Below are 13169 nucleotides of genomic sequence, written 5' to 3' on the forward strand. Positions count from 1 at the left end.
TATCTCTGTAGCCACTTCATTTACAACACTTAGATGCAGTCCATAGGTCTTGCTGACTAGCCTGCTGAATACTTTGTGGCTCATCATAAAAGCTGTTACAAGATTTTTCCTCCTGTTAGCTCCTTGTTTATGTTATTTTTGGGATATTTATAGTGCGAAGACCAGTGCAAAATATTGATTTAAATTATCTGCCATTTCACCCTTCCAAGTTATTAATTCCTCACTTACAGTCGCACCCTCCTGTTCCTAATAACCCAAACCAAATTTGATTTAAATAATCTAAAAGGTGTGACTGCCTCTTAATACATTTGTATCTGGGCACTTCTCTCCTCCCTGATTTTTCACAGTGCCCAGGGTTCGGCCTGTAGCTCATCAGCTGTGAGCAGAGGTTTCTTGAGCAGCCAACTGTTTTCTGCAGATTTGGTCACCGTGGATTGCACTGATGCCCACCAGCTCCCACATACTTCAGCTGTAACAAGTCACTTGCCCAACCATTTCTATTCTATTTAATCAAATTAATTTGACTGTCAAATATTGCTTAACTGTACTCTTCAGCTGCAATAACAGCTCCTGATAATCACTTGGCCTTGGCCAACCAAACAATGCATGAAAAAATGCCCACCAATTTCCTGCTCCCTTTCCTGCCATGTCACTCTTGAGTTCTGATAAGTAGAAACAGGATAAAAGGGCTCTCTGTCACCAGTTTCTATCTCTTGCCAATGCTGCTGTTAACCCACAGGTGTATTCTTTTTATGAAACTGCTGTCCCCACTCTCCCCTGTTGTTTCAGAAGCTACTGTACTGGTTCTGTTTTGTGGTCTTTATGAAGCAGTTGCCTCTGCTGTCTCCTGCACTGTTTCAGAAAAACAGGTTCCTCCTTCCTCAGTCTTTTAGGAGCTGAGGACTGTTTCTGGGTCTCATTCACAGACATGACAGATGACCAAAGGTGAAGTTTATTTAGTGTTACAAGATGTTTTTGCAAGGAGCTGTTGTTCTGATCATAGAACATAGAACATAGAACAGTACAGCACAGAACAGGCCCTTCAGCCCACAATGTTGTGCCGACCATTGATCCTCATGTATGCACCCTCAAATTTCTGTGACCATATACATGTCCAGCAGTCTCTTAAATGACCCCAATGACCTTGCTTCCACAAAACGCATTCCATGCTCTCACAACTCTCTGCGTAAAGAACCTGCCTCTGACATCCCCTCTATACTTTCCACCAACCAGCATATAACTATGACCCCTCGTGTTAGCCTTTTCTGCCCTGGGAAATAGTCTCTGGCTATCAACTCTATCTATGCCTCTCATTATCTTGTATACCTCAATTAGGTCCCCTCTCCTCCTCCTTTTCTCCAACAGGAACCAGTTTTTTTTTCCTGCAGTTACAAATGCCTGTGTTGTTTCACTCTGTAGACTCGTGTATTCCTCCCAATACATTACTTTCCTACTCAATTAATCTTTGTTTCAAATTTAATAGCTGGGAACGTTATGTTCACCAACACCCTGCGAGCACTATGCAAAGGTACTGTGGGCTAAGATTGTTCCATGTTGCTACATTTTGACCACTGAATGCATGCAATTTTTCATGTAATGCTATTAGCTACACTACATTTCATCCAGAGTCCCTTTGTTGTTCAACCTATCAGATTTCTTACACTGTGCTTTTTTTTTGCTTACCTTCACAGAGGATAATTTATCTTTTGAAATTATTAGAAGATAAATAAATGACAGCAACTTACTGCCTTTTCCCCAATTGTATTACATACTGCAAGTTTGCTTTATAATTTTTGAGGTACTTTTATTTGTTGGACTTGCTTCAACATTTGTGGTTGTTTACTTAAAGTTGTGATAGTGTGTTTGTCCAATCCGATGGCATTCCTTTTGTATCTTTCCAAAACCTCAAGTTGGAGTAATAAGAAATATTGGTTGTATTTTACCTTCAAAGGCCTCTCAGAACTTTACTATCAAAAAGGAAATGAATTGAGCAGAGGGTGTTAGCATTGGCAAGCACTGCATGTGTACTCTGTCTAAATAGATATTTGGCTGTAGTTTTTTGTTGGGAAGCCTGTAAATGATTTTGTACAGACTGCTGTAACTATCTTCACTTGCATTTTTAACTGGATTGCATGTAGTTTGCTGGCCCATGTGAAAAATTTGATTCAAACAATGACATTTGGAGTTGAATGCAATTAACAAATTTGTTCTTGTGGTCCAGGCATCATTATACACTTTTTTTTGTTCATTCGTGGGGTGTGGGCATCGCTTGTTTAGTCTGTGTTTGTTTGCACATTCCTAATCACCCAGTGGACAGTTAGGAGAATCAACAACATTGTTGTAGGGCTCGAGTCACATGTAGGCTAGCCATGATAAGCATAGCAGATTTTCTTTCTGAAATTGATTTTAAACACCAGTCAGTAGTGCTTACATGGTCATCGTTAGATCATCTTTTATAGGATTCACATTTCACCTTCTGCTCTCATAGGATTTCAACCCACATACTAAGACCATTAAATAAAAGTCAAAAGAACTGCAGATGCTGTACATCAGGAACAAAAACAAAATTGCTGGAAAAGCTGAGCAGGACTGGCAGCATCTGTGAAGGAGAAAACAGAGATAACGTTTCGGCTCCCGTGACCTTCCTCAGAACCCCAGTTCAAGTGGTCAAGTGGTCTTTGTACCAAGATCATTGGCCTGGATTTATGGACTACTAGGCCGGTGACAGTAGCACTGCTTCCCTCCATAAATGAATCAATTCTTCAGTAGAGTTTGGAGACCAGTAGTCAAAGTAAATTACTAGCTTTGCAATTTAGCACCTTAATGTTATGCCCACTCAAGCTTAGGATGTAAGCTTGAGCATTCTAAACAAGAGTAGCCTTAGAGCAAGGAAAAGTGGTTAAACAGTTGTCTTGCTCTAAATGCAACAACAAAAGCAGCAGAAGATTTGAGGAATTCTGCAAATCAGGTATTCTTATAAATTCATCGTAAGTTTGCGTGTCAAATTTAGGCCATGAAAGAGGATTTTTTTTTGCACTTACTGAAAAACTTGTGTATAAAATGAGAATTTTTAATGAATAAAATGGAAATTTCCATAACACATGAAATCTGCTGAATTGTGGATAGTGAGGAAGATTGTCAAAGACGACAACAGGATGTAGATCAGTTGGAAAGTTGGACAGTGAAACGACAGGTGGAGTTATTCCGTACAGGTTTGAAGTGATACATTTTGGGATGTGAAGTGCAAGAGGAAAGAAACTGTAAATGTCTGGACTCTGAGGAACACGCATATAAAGCAAGATCTTGGTGGGGGGGCAAGTCCAAAATTCCTTGAAAGCGGCAATACAAGTATATAAGATGGTAAGAAGGCATAGGGTGTGCTTGCTTCATTGGTCAAGGCACTGAGTTGGTGAGTTAAGTTGCAGTTGAATAAAACTTTAGTTAAGCCACATTGGAATATTGTGTGCAGTTGTTGTTGCCACGCTATAAGAAGGATGTGGAAGCTCTGGTGAGGGTGCAGAGGTTTACCAGGATGTTGCCTCCAAAAGGAGTATATTAACTATGAGAAGAGTTTGGACAAACTTGGATTGTATTCACTAGAGTATGGGAGGTTCCGGGACAACATGATAAAAGTCTATAAAATTCTGAGAGCCATGGATAGTCAGTCATTTCCCCAGAGTGGAAATGTCAAATATTAGGGGACATAGGTTTAAGGTGAGAGGGGGAAAGTTTAAAGGAGATGTGTGAGGCAAGAGTTTTATGCAGAAGTTGATAGGTGCCTGGAATATGTTGCCAGGGAGGTGATAGAAGCAGAAACAATAGCATGAAGCCTGTAGACAGACACATGAACAGACAGGAAACAGAGGAATACAGACCATGTGCAAGCAGACGGGATTAGTTTAGAATGGCATTGTGGTTGCTACAGACATGGTGGGCCGAAGGGCCTGTTTCTGTGCTATACTGTTCTATGTTCTATTCAGAATTATTATATACCTACTTCTTATGAATTACAAATCCCATCCTGGAGCTGATTTTGTTGCATTGAGATTGAAAATGGGGTTCCAAATGTGAAATGTAGCGGTTCTATGTCTGTGAAAGGAAAATGACTAGGTATGTGAGATTTACAAAAACTGCATATACAATTCTAAATTGGTACTCCAGAGATATTCTTGCTATCTGTTATGTTTTCATGTAATTTAAACTACCTGGTGTTAAAAGAACCAATTAAAAATGTATTCTGTATCCTCTCCACATGAACTGTGTTGACAAGAAGAGAAATGAGTTAATCTTTTCAAGACTTTTGGTTCATAAATAAACAGCTGCTGTAATAAATTCCAGGTTCATTGACTGTGGCTGCAACTTGTAACTTTATATCATAGTGCACCCAGTGTACACATTTACATCTATCTCTGGAACCATTGAACTCCATACATTTCCAGAAAATTAATGCAACATATTATTTCTAGTACAGATCCAGTTGAAGCAAATGAGTTTGACCACAAAGTTTGTACATCCACAGGGGATTGCTGTTGTCAAGAATACGGATTTGGTGGAGTGCTGCCTAAAGTTCACTTCATTGTAATTAGTTCTCTTCGATGCTAAATTGATCACATTTCTGTGGATCGTTGCGCATCGTTTTCCTTGTGTGTGCCTTGCTCAGATGCCAGTGTTTTCTGAATCTCCACGTGTTGTACCAAGCAATTACCAAGATTAATGATCTCAGCACCACTTTAGATTTAAGGTGCGCTGTAGCTACTATAGTGTGAAGGCTGTACAGTTGACATCCGATGCATATAGTTTGAGGTATGGGTGGGGCTGGGGAACAGCAGGATTCTTGTGTTTTCAGGGATTTCTGTGGGATGTGACATGTTGGAAAATCGTCTGACCATTTGAAGCCAGTTGAATCCCTTCAGTTCAGCCATAATATGAAAAGCCAAGAGTCCCAACTTGAAGAGGAGTTCCCTCAGACTTGGTATTTGAGCTTCTGCTTTTCCTGATGTACCCAGATCTTGGAGGGTGGGGGATAATTTCAAATTTTGTGGACTACGAAACTTGAGATCATTGCATATTGTGAGGAGGACAGCGTAGAACTTCAAAAAGGCATTGATATGTTGTTGGAGCGGGCAGATAGTTAGCAGCTAAAGTTCAACGTAAGTCACCACTGAAATAATAGATGCAATGGCAGCAATCTTCCAATAATCCCTAGATTTGTGGAAAAATTCCAAAGGCTTGGAAAGTTGCAAATGTAGCACTTATCAAAAAGGAAGGGTGTCAATAAACACATAACTATTGGTCAGTTAGCAAACATCTGTAATTGGAAAAGTGTTGGCAGTTTATTAAAAGAGAATTTTAGCAGTGTACAGTAGTTTTAGCACAGTAGCAGAGCACTTAGAAGCGCACAATGTAATTAAACAGAGTCAGCATAGTTTCGTGAAGGGAAAATCATGTCTAACAAACTTATTATAGTTCATTGAGGAAGTCACAAGCAGGATATGTAAAGAGGAACTAGTTGATATAATATATTTAGATTTTCAAATGGCATTCAGTACTTTACCACAATACTTCATAGTGTTGGGGGTTAACAAGGACAAAAGATTGACTGACTACCTGATAAAAGATAGAGCTCAACTGGAATATTGTGTACAGGTCTAGGTGCCACACTGCAGGAAGGATGTGATACAGTGGACAGCATACAAAAAAGGTTTGTGAGAATGGTCCCAGAGATAAGAAGCTTCAATTATGAGGAAAATTTGGAGAACTTGGGCTGTTTTCCTTGGAGAGGAGAAAATTAACAGGAAACCTGATAGAAGCTGTCAAAATCTTGCAAGGTCTGGAAAGGGTAGTTAGGGAGAAACTGCTACAGCCAGTAAATGATTGCAATCAGGGTGCATAAATTCAAAGTATTTTGCAAAAGAAACAAATGCAGGGTGAGAAAGAAAAGACATTCACACAGTGAGTAGTTAATGCCAGGAGTGCATTGCCTGGAACTATGGTGGACACAGGGTCATTTGAGGTAGACAAGAAGGCATTGAATATTTGAGTTTATATAAATCACATATTGGTTATGGCAATCAGCAGGAGAGTGGCACTAAGCTAAGTTGCTCAGAGCGCCTGTACAGATATGATGGGCTGAATGAGCTCCATATACACCATAACAATGCTGTGATTCTAAATGCCTTCCCTACTACATGCTGCAATGCCACTATCTCTGTTGGGTTTGTCCTGCTGATAAGACATGCAATGATAGTGCCTGGTACACGGTAAGGTGAGATGAGGTAAGGAGGTTTTAACAGAATCAACAAAAGGTTGAGTTTGCCATTGTAGTTTTTAATGCCTGGGTCACTGCCAGGTGGTTCATCCTGTTTCATTCCTTTTTTTTTGTTTTGAGACATTTTAGAAGTCTTGATGCAAATAAATGAATGCCTTGCAAAACTGTGTCAAAGGGCAGTTAGGAATGACCCTCATTACCGTTTGTCACATGTGAGCCCAATAAGGTAAGGATAGCAAATTTCCTTCCCCAAAGGACATTAGTGACCAAGATGGGGTGTCTTCTGACACTCAACAATGGTTGCCTAGTTACTATTAGACTTGCAAGTGCAAGATATTTTTAAACTCAAATTCTTCTACCTGAAGTGGTGGGATTTGAAACTGGGTGTCCACTGCATCACCTGAGTCTCTGGATGTCGAGTCCTGAGATGATTTGATGATCTCATATTTATTTTGTTAGATTTCTAATATTTAAGTGCTTTGCAGGTGAATGCCTGACACATGGTAAAACTGATCACTTACTTTCTAACTTTCACTGACTCATGTTCCTGAGAAATTGGTAACAGAGATTCCTTATGCTTGACGGGAAATACCTACCTTTTCTCCATTGAAGCAGACTAAGTCCAGCCTAAGTCCAAAGAACTTAAGTGCAGGTTGACAATGTTTACGCTTGTTATTTCCCCTAGTGTTCACATACTACTGCATTTAACTAGGTTCAGTTATGCAGCCCATAAGGACATAGGAATGCAATATTGGTTTGTGTAGAACAAGGACTTCTCTATTGCCTCTTTACTTCTCCCTCCTTTTAAGCCACTTCTAAAACCTACCTCTTGTCTAAGCTGTGGGATACTCCTCTTAAGACCCTGTCCTCCGGCAGCTTCATTTTCTCTGGCTGATTATGCATCTCTGGTGCTTACTTATATGGCCCTATTTTTCTCAGTTCCATTTTTGATCCATGCAGTTTTGCAAACTATTATAGTTCCACAAAAACCTGACCCAACGTGCTGGGTGAAGTGTTGAACTGTAAGTGTTGAACACTAGCATTGTTACTGTCGCAGTGGTTATGTGAGTGTAACTTCATTCTTGGCTTGTAGATTAAGGTTTTCCAGCAACTTTAGGTCTAATTCCCAATTTTCTTAATTTTTATGAGCAATATTAGTGGGTATAAGTTTTCAGCATGAGAAACAAACCTAGACAGGGTAGTTTGTTTTGTGTTGCCACTTTGATTTTATGGACATTGAAATTCAGCACCACTTACCATGCTTGTTCATTGATTCACGATAAATCAAGTCCTAGTGAGGAATTTTAGTATTAAAGCTAACTCTTCTCATCTCTTGCCACCTGCATTATTTTACTGCCAATAATTCAAATGTTTAAGCATGGGTACTATTTTGAGTCAGAGGAAATCTTTGTATTCCCTATAAATTGGAATGCTGAATGATGAAGGGAAGCTGTCTGGACTTGATTTTTTTAAGCCACTAAATGCATTTGAATCTTTGAAAAATAATTGCATTCCTGTTGTGCAGTTTATTCTTTGGAGGTAGTTGCTGGCACAATGTTGAATTTGTGAAGGGAACTTTACCCTACATTTAATCATTTGTGCCTTCACATCAATGCTTGATGAGATAGATTGTTCTGATCTGTGTTGACGTGCGGTGATTTAATAAAATGGAACTGAAAGCTGTAATTTAAAAGAGATGCTCATTTGTATTCTAAAGTTTAAAGAATCTAAATTGAACACTCAATTTGTTTCACATTTTTAAACAACAAATGGAGTAGTCTACTTCACTGCCAAGAGTGTTCTGTGAATTGGTCGTGTGATGTTCTCTAACCTTTGATTTCTAGGTCTGAAGTTGGGCATGGAACGTGATGCATATGTCATGATCTCTGAGAAGGGAGAGAAGCTTTATCACATGATGATGAGCAAGAAAGGAAACCTCATAAAAGACCGGAGGAGAAAGCTGTCTGTTGTCCCAAAGTGTTTTTTTGGCAAGTAAGGCAGCATCAATTTTCATGTCCTATTCATGTAACTTGAAAGACTATACACTTGATTTCCTGTTGACTTCATTTTGGTTTGCCAAATCAGATATAATTTGATGGGCTCTAATTGCAAAGACATTACTATCTAGTATTTAAGCTAAAACAATTAATCATTTTTGTCTAAATTGGCACTGAATACAAACTGCATGGTTTAACAAAGCGAGATATTTTCCATTGCATGGATTTGAAATCATAATGAAAACAAGTGAGTACTTTATGATTTTCTTTATATGTTGTGGCACTCAGTCTGTGTGTCGCCTAGGTTAGCTGTATATTTACGCAGGTCATACCATATTGAACTTTAAATTGTTGGGAAATTTTTGCTGTGGTAAAGGTGTTTACACAGTAACTTAAACTTTCTGTGTATCCTGATTGAATGTATTCCGTGAGATGTGGTATTAAGTTCTTCATATCTGCACCATGTTACAAGGATAAGCTTCTTGTCAGTGGTGTTAAATTCAAAGTATGATGGGCAATCTCTGGTGCTTAATCACTGTAGCTATTGAATTTCAGTTCATAGCCTGAGTAGAAGACATACTTAGAACTACAGTAACAATGAATTTGAGAACCTTCTTGTTTTCTGCTGCTAATTATAAATTGTTGCTAATGTTTTTGAAATGATTAGTGTTGAACTTCAGTTGTGAATGTTTGCATAAAGACTGAAGTAACCAACCATTCTAAGGTAAAAATTGAAGAACGTGATGCCCCTGGATCTTGAACCAAATTAGGACCACAAAAAATATGTATATGAAGATCTAAGTGTAGCCTTTCAACACCTCCTTCTGCAGTGGGTACAGATTTCCCTGTTTGCTTCACATACTGTACTTTATTTCCCCCTCCAATAATGAAAATATCGTCTGGTTTTCCTCTTCGCAATATCTGCCTCTGACCACATTACATCAAAGATATTATCCTTTGCATTATAACTATTGAAGGTGCATGCTTGTTCCTTTCCGCTCAGATGTCTCAATTTGAAACATATCAACTTGTGAAACCTGATTTATCCTGGTATGTAATGTTCAAAGGAATATTTTATTTATCATGTAAATATGTTTCAAAATTGAGATGTTTTTCCATTGTACTTCATTTGGATGTGTTTTGCAGTCACCATGAGATATTTGCTCCTGTGTGTAGAAAGACGATATTTGAATGAATGAAAAGTGAAATTTTGTTTCTGCCTTCTGAAAAACCTTGCCTGGCTGTGGACCAAATTCAACATAAAAGAAGCCTCAACTGTTTAAGAATTAGGCACTTGTCAGAACTTATGAATTGTGCCAAAGGAACTCTTGTGTTTATGTACTTTAGCTGACAAGTAGCTCTCGGAAAGGAACTTGCTGCTTTAAAAAAAATGTTATAACTACAGTAGCTCGCCTGTTGACTGAGAACATTTTCAAAAACCAATTTATTGTGCAAGTTTCATTTTAAAAAGTGTCTTAAAAATTCAATTAAGATAAACTTTTGAGTCTTTTCAACTAAGTTCTTGTTTATGAACAGGTTGCAACCTGTTTAATACATTGAGGTGTCTAAATTGTAGACTTTTTATCTTTTTATCATTGCTATATACTATAAATGCACATATTTACACCATTCACAGACACTGGAGATAACTACTTGCCTGTTTTTTTTTGTTAATTCTATGAAATTTTTGGCATGGTATGATTTTTTTTCCCAGTGAGTTTGTTTCCTGGCTGATGGACATAAGAGAGATCAGTAAAGCTGAGGAAGGCGTGAATCTAGGTCAAGCCTTGCTTGAGAATGGCATCATTCATCATGGTGAGTCCGTTCATGCAAATATTTAAAGTGCATTGCAAAGGAAAGCTGTTGTATTATTCTAGGTCTAAGGCAGCTGTTAATGATGTGCCTTGAAATGATCCATCTCAAATGAACTGGACAAATGTATTGGCACTGACTGAATACAGCTTCACTTAAAGGGGAAGCTTATTAACTCCAGTTGTCAGACTCACTTGTTATAAATCACGCAGAAATTGTGCTTTCATCAGAAAATGGAATGCCTTTCTCAGTCTCAGCAAAATGCAATATCTGTTGAATATCTTCTCACAGTTCAGGATCATGCAAAATATAGTTCGTGAACATGCCAGCCTTGTACAGTTTCGTCAGTAAATCTTTTTTTGCCTCCCAGTGCTCATGTGGATGAGTGCACGCAATGCAGGGTCACACATGCGTCTTGCAATTTTAACCTGACCTATCTAATGGGGCATTGATTATGGTCTGTTGATCTTATTTCTATGCAATGCCCAATTTTACTTTGTACTGATTTCAACACTGTAATGGTGTAAACGTCATTCCTGAATAGGACCTCAGAATTGAACTTGATCCCACAGCCATTTTGTGTGCAGTTGTATCCCACAATCAGCAATATGAATGATGACTAAACGTAACAGCTCTTGTTTGTATGGTTAACGGATGATGCTGAGGATCCATCTTGATTTTCGAACTTAACGTATACAATTTGTCATTGCATGATAATCATGAAAAGTCACAGCAAAGTACAAAGTTAATAATTATAAGTAAGAGATATGTTGCTGATTTTTTTCATTTTGCACTAATTTGCCAAATTTCAAACAATTCTGACAATTTGCACCAAAAAGGCTGCCGTTTGGCTGCCACGTAGACAGGTTTAATTTGACTTTATTTAACTAAGTTTGATTCAATACAAGATAATTAATTAGGTCTTAATGGGCTCATATGTAGATTTGAAAAGCAACAGGCATTCATGCACACTGACCTGTTCTTTGCATACTAAAGGAATATGTTCAAGCTTTTCTGAATTACCTAGGAGTTTGGGAAGCCCCTAAAATCTTGATCCTGTCTCCATGAGAATGCATTGGCAGTTATCCCCCATTTTTTATTTTCTGTGGTATAAGTTGTAGTGATTGTTTCAAATTTACTTTCTTGTGTTTGTCTTGATGAGTACAAGATGATAACCTTCAGTGACATCTTTTCTGTCTTCAGCAATGTTTGTACTACCATGTGACTATTCTAAGAAAATCTTAGAAAAGGTACCTTTAAGCAAGCGGTTGTTAGATTAGAGAATTTTCAGCCACAAGCCATTGTTGAAATAGTTCATAGATTCAGAAATAAAAACTATTACTGAAGAAACTGTATTGGATGTGAATAAGAAAATGGGATAAATGTAGATGGCTGATGAGTGAAATGCTGGGCAGACTTAGAGGGCTCAGCCATCTGTTTCACACTTTGACTTTTGGATTGGCAATTGATGTAGCAAATGTCTTGCTAACTAAATAAATTCTGCCACTCTTTTATTTTTGTTCTAAATTACTTTTGAATCACATTGTGATCTTGAATAAGTGAACTGAAGAATTAGAGTCCACATTATGTCTTTGATTATCACTGAAGTAGATGTTTTTTTCTGATGTGAAGAGTGCGGACTCTACTTGTAGGGATTCAGATCTGACCCTTCCAAGCCTGTATCTAGTGGTTGCCAAGTGTTCACAAACAGTTGGTTATACTCCAGTATTAAGCCATCCCGAATAACAGAACAGGGCATTATTGATCCAGCTCAAACCATGCTAACACCTTGGATATAAGATTGAAGAATAACTAAGAGCTAAATATTCTTGGCGATGGATGGTCTGAAATCTGGAAATTTGGGAAAATGAAAATCTTCTTCAACGTATCTCCTGTTATCGGTAGCACTGATTGATTCAACAATATTCTAGAGTATGACACAATTCCCTGTTCAGATTTCAGATTTGTTTATCAATAGAGAAGGGGACTAACTCTACAATTGGTTGTAGGTTGTTAAAAGAAATTATTAAGGGGGGGCGCTTGGACAAAACCCGAGAAAACCAGTGACTGCTTGATGTTTAAACCAAGTAGGCGAAAGAAGTGATGAAATTAGAGCACAGTACCAGGTTCTCAATGAAATAATGGAATGAAAATAATTCAAAATTATATCTTTTGAGGAATTGATGAAGGACCTGAATTCCTAATTATCTTCTGCAATTTGATTTCCTAACACTTTAAAGTTAAAGTTGAGGATAGGCCGTTCTTTTTCTCTGAGGTCTGAGAGTCTTTAGAACTCTCTTCCTGAAAATCTGCAGAGTTAATGAATATTTTTAAGGCAGAGATGAATTCTTATTAAAGTGGTGAGATGTTGGGGGTAGTAGGGGGAATGGGGTAACTGAGGGAGAGTCGGGGTAACTGGGGGGGAATGGGATAATTGCAGAGTAGTGGGTGTAACTGAGGGGCTATGGGGGTAACTGAAGGGGTATGGGGATAACAGAGGGTGTGGGGGTAAGCGGGGAATAGGGTAACGGAAGGGGAATGGGGCAATTGCAGGAAAGTGGGGGTAACTGATGAGGAATGGAGATATTGAGGAGAAATGAGGGTAAGCAGAGGGCAATGGGTGTATCCGAGGGGGAATTAGTGTACCGGGGTCGGGGGGGGAGAGGGGATAACTGAGGGAAAATGAGGATATCTGAGGGGGAATGGGGTAACCGGAGCTGGAATTGGGGCAACAGATGATGCCCCATCCTCCCATCCACTTTCCTGATTCCCCACTTGATGTTGAAGGCCAATGGATTTCAGGCAATTTCTTGATCTCACGTCCGTGAAGACAACAGCAGAAGGTAGGACCCATCGGAGAATCGAACCCACAATGTAAGGGTGCGGAGGTCACTGCGCGTCTCATTATATCTGACCTCAGATACGAGAGGCATAGACAGAGTTGATAGCCAGAGACTATTTCCCAGGGCAGAAATGGCTAACACGAGGGGTCATAGTTTTAAGCTGGTTGGTGGAAAGTATAGAGGGGATGTCAGAGGCGGGTTCTTTACACAGAGAGTTGTGAGAGCATGGAATGCGTTGCCAGCAGCAGT

At 38.9% G+C, this 13169-nt stretch overlaps 1 protein-coding gene across 3 annotated transcripts in view; it reads left to right on the forward strand.

The window, feature by feature from the left end:
- Positions 1-13169, forward strand: part of prex1 (phosphatidylinositol-3,4,5-trisphosphate-dependent Rac exchange factor 1) — a 288042-nt gene that overhangs the window by 185459 nt on the left and 89414 nt on the right. For all 3 annotated transcript variants that reach the window (XM_059652808.1, XM_048549909.2, XM_048549911.2), the window contains 2 exons: positions 8113-8260; positions 9980-10080. In XM_059652808.1, coding sequence (XP_059508791.1) covers positions 8113-8260; positions 9980-10080 — 249 coding nt within the window. The remainder of the gene's footprint in view (positions 1-8112; positions 8261-9979; positions 10081-13169) is intronic.

Source organism: Stegostoma tigrinum, chromosome 19 (genome assembly GCF_030684315.1).
Source record: "Stegostoma tigrinum isolate sSteTig4 chromosome 19, sSteTig4.hap1, whole genome shotgun sequence".
NCBI lineage: Eukaryota > Metazoa > Chordata > Chondrichthyes > Orectolobiformes > Stegostomatidae > Stegostoma > Stegostoma tigrinum.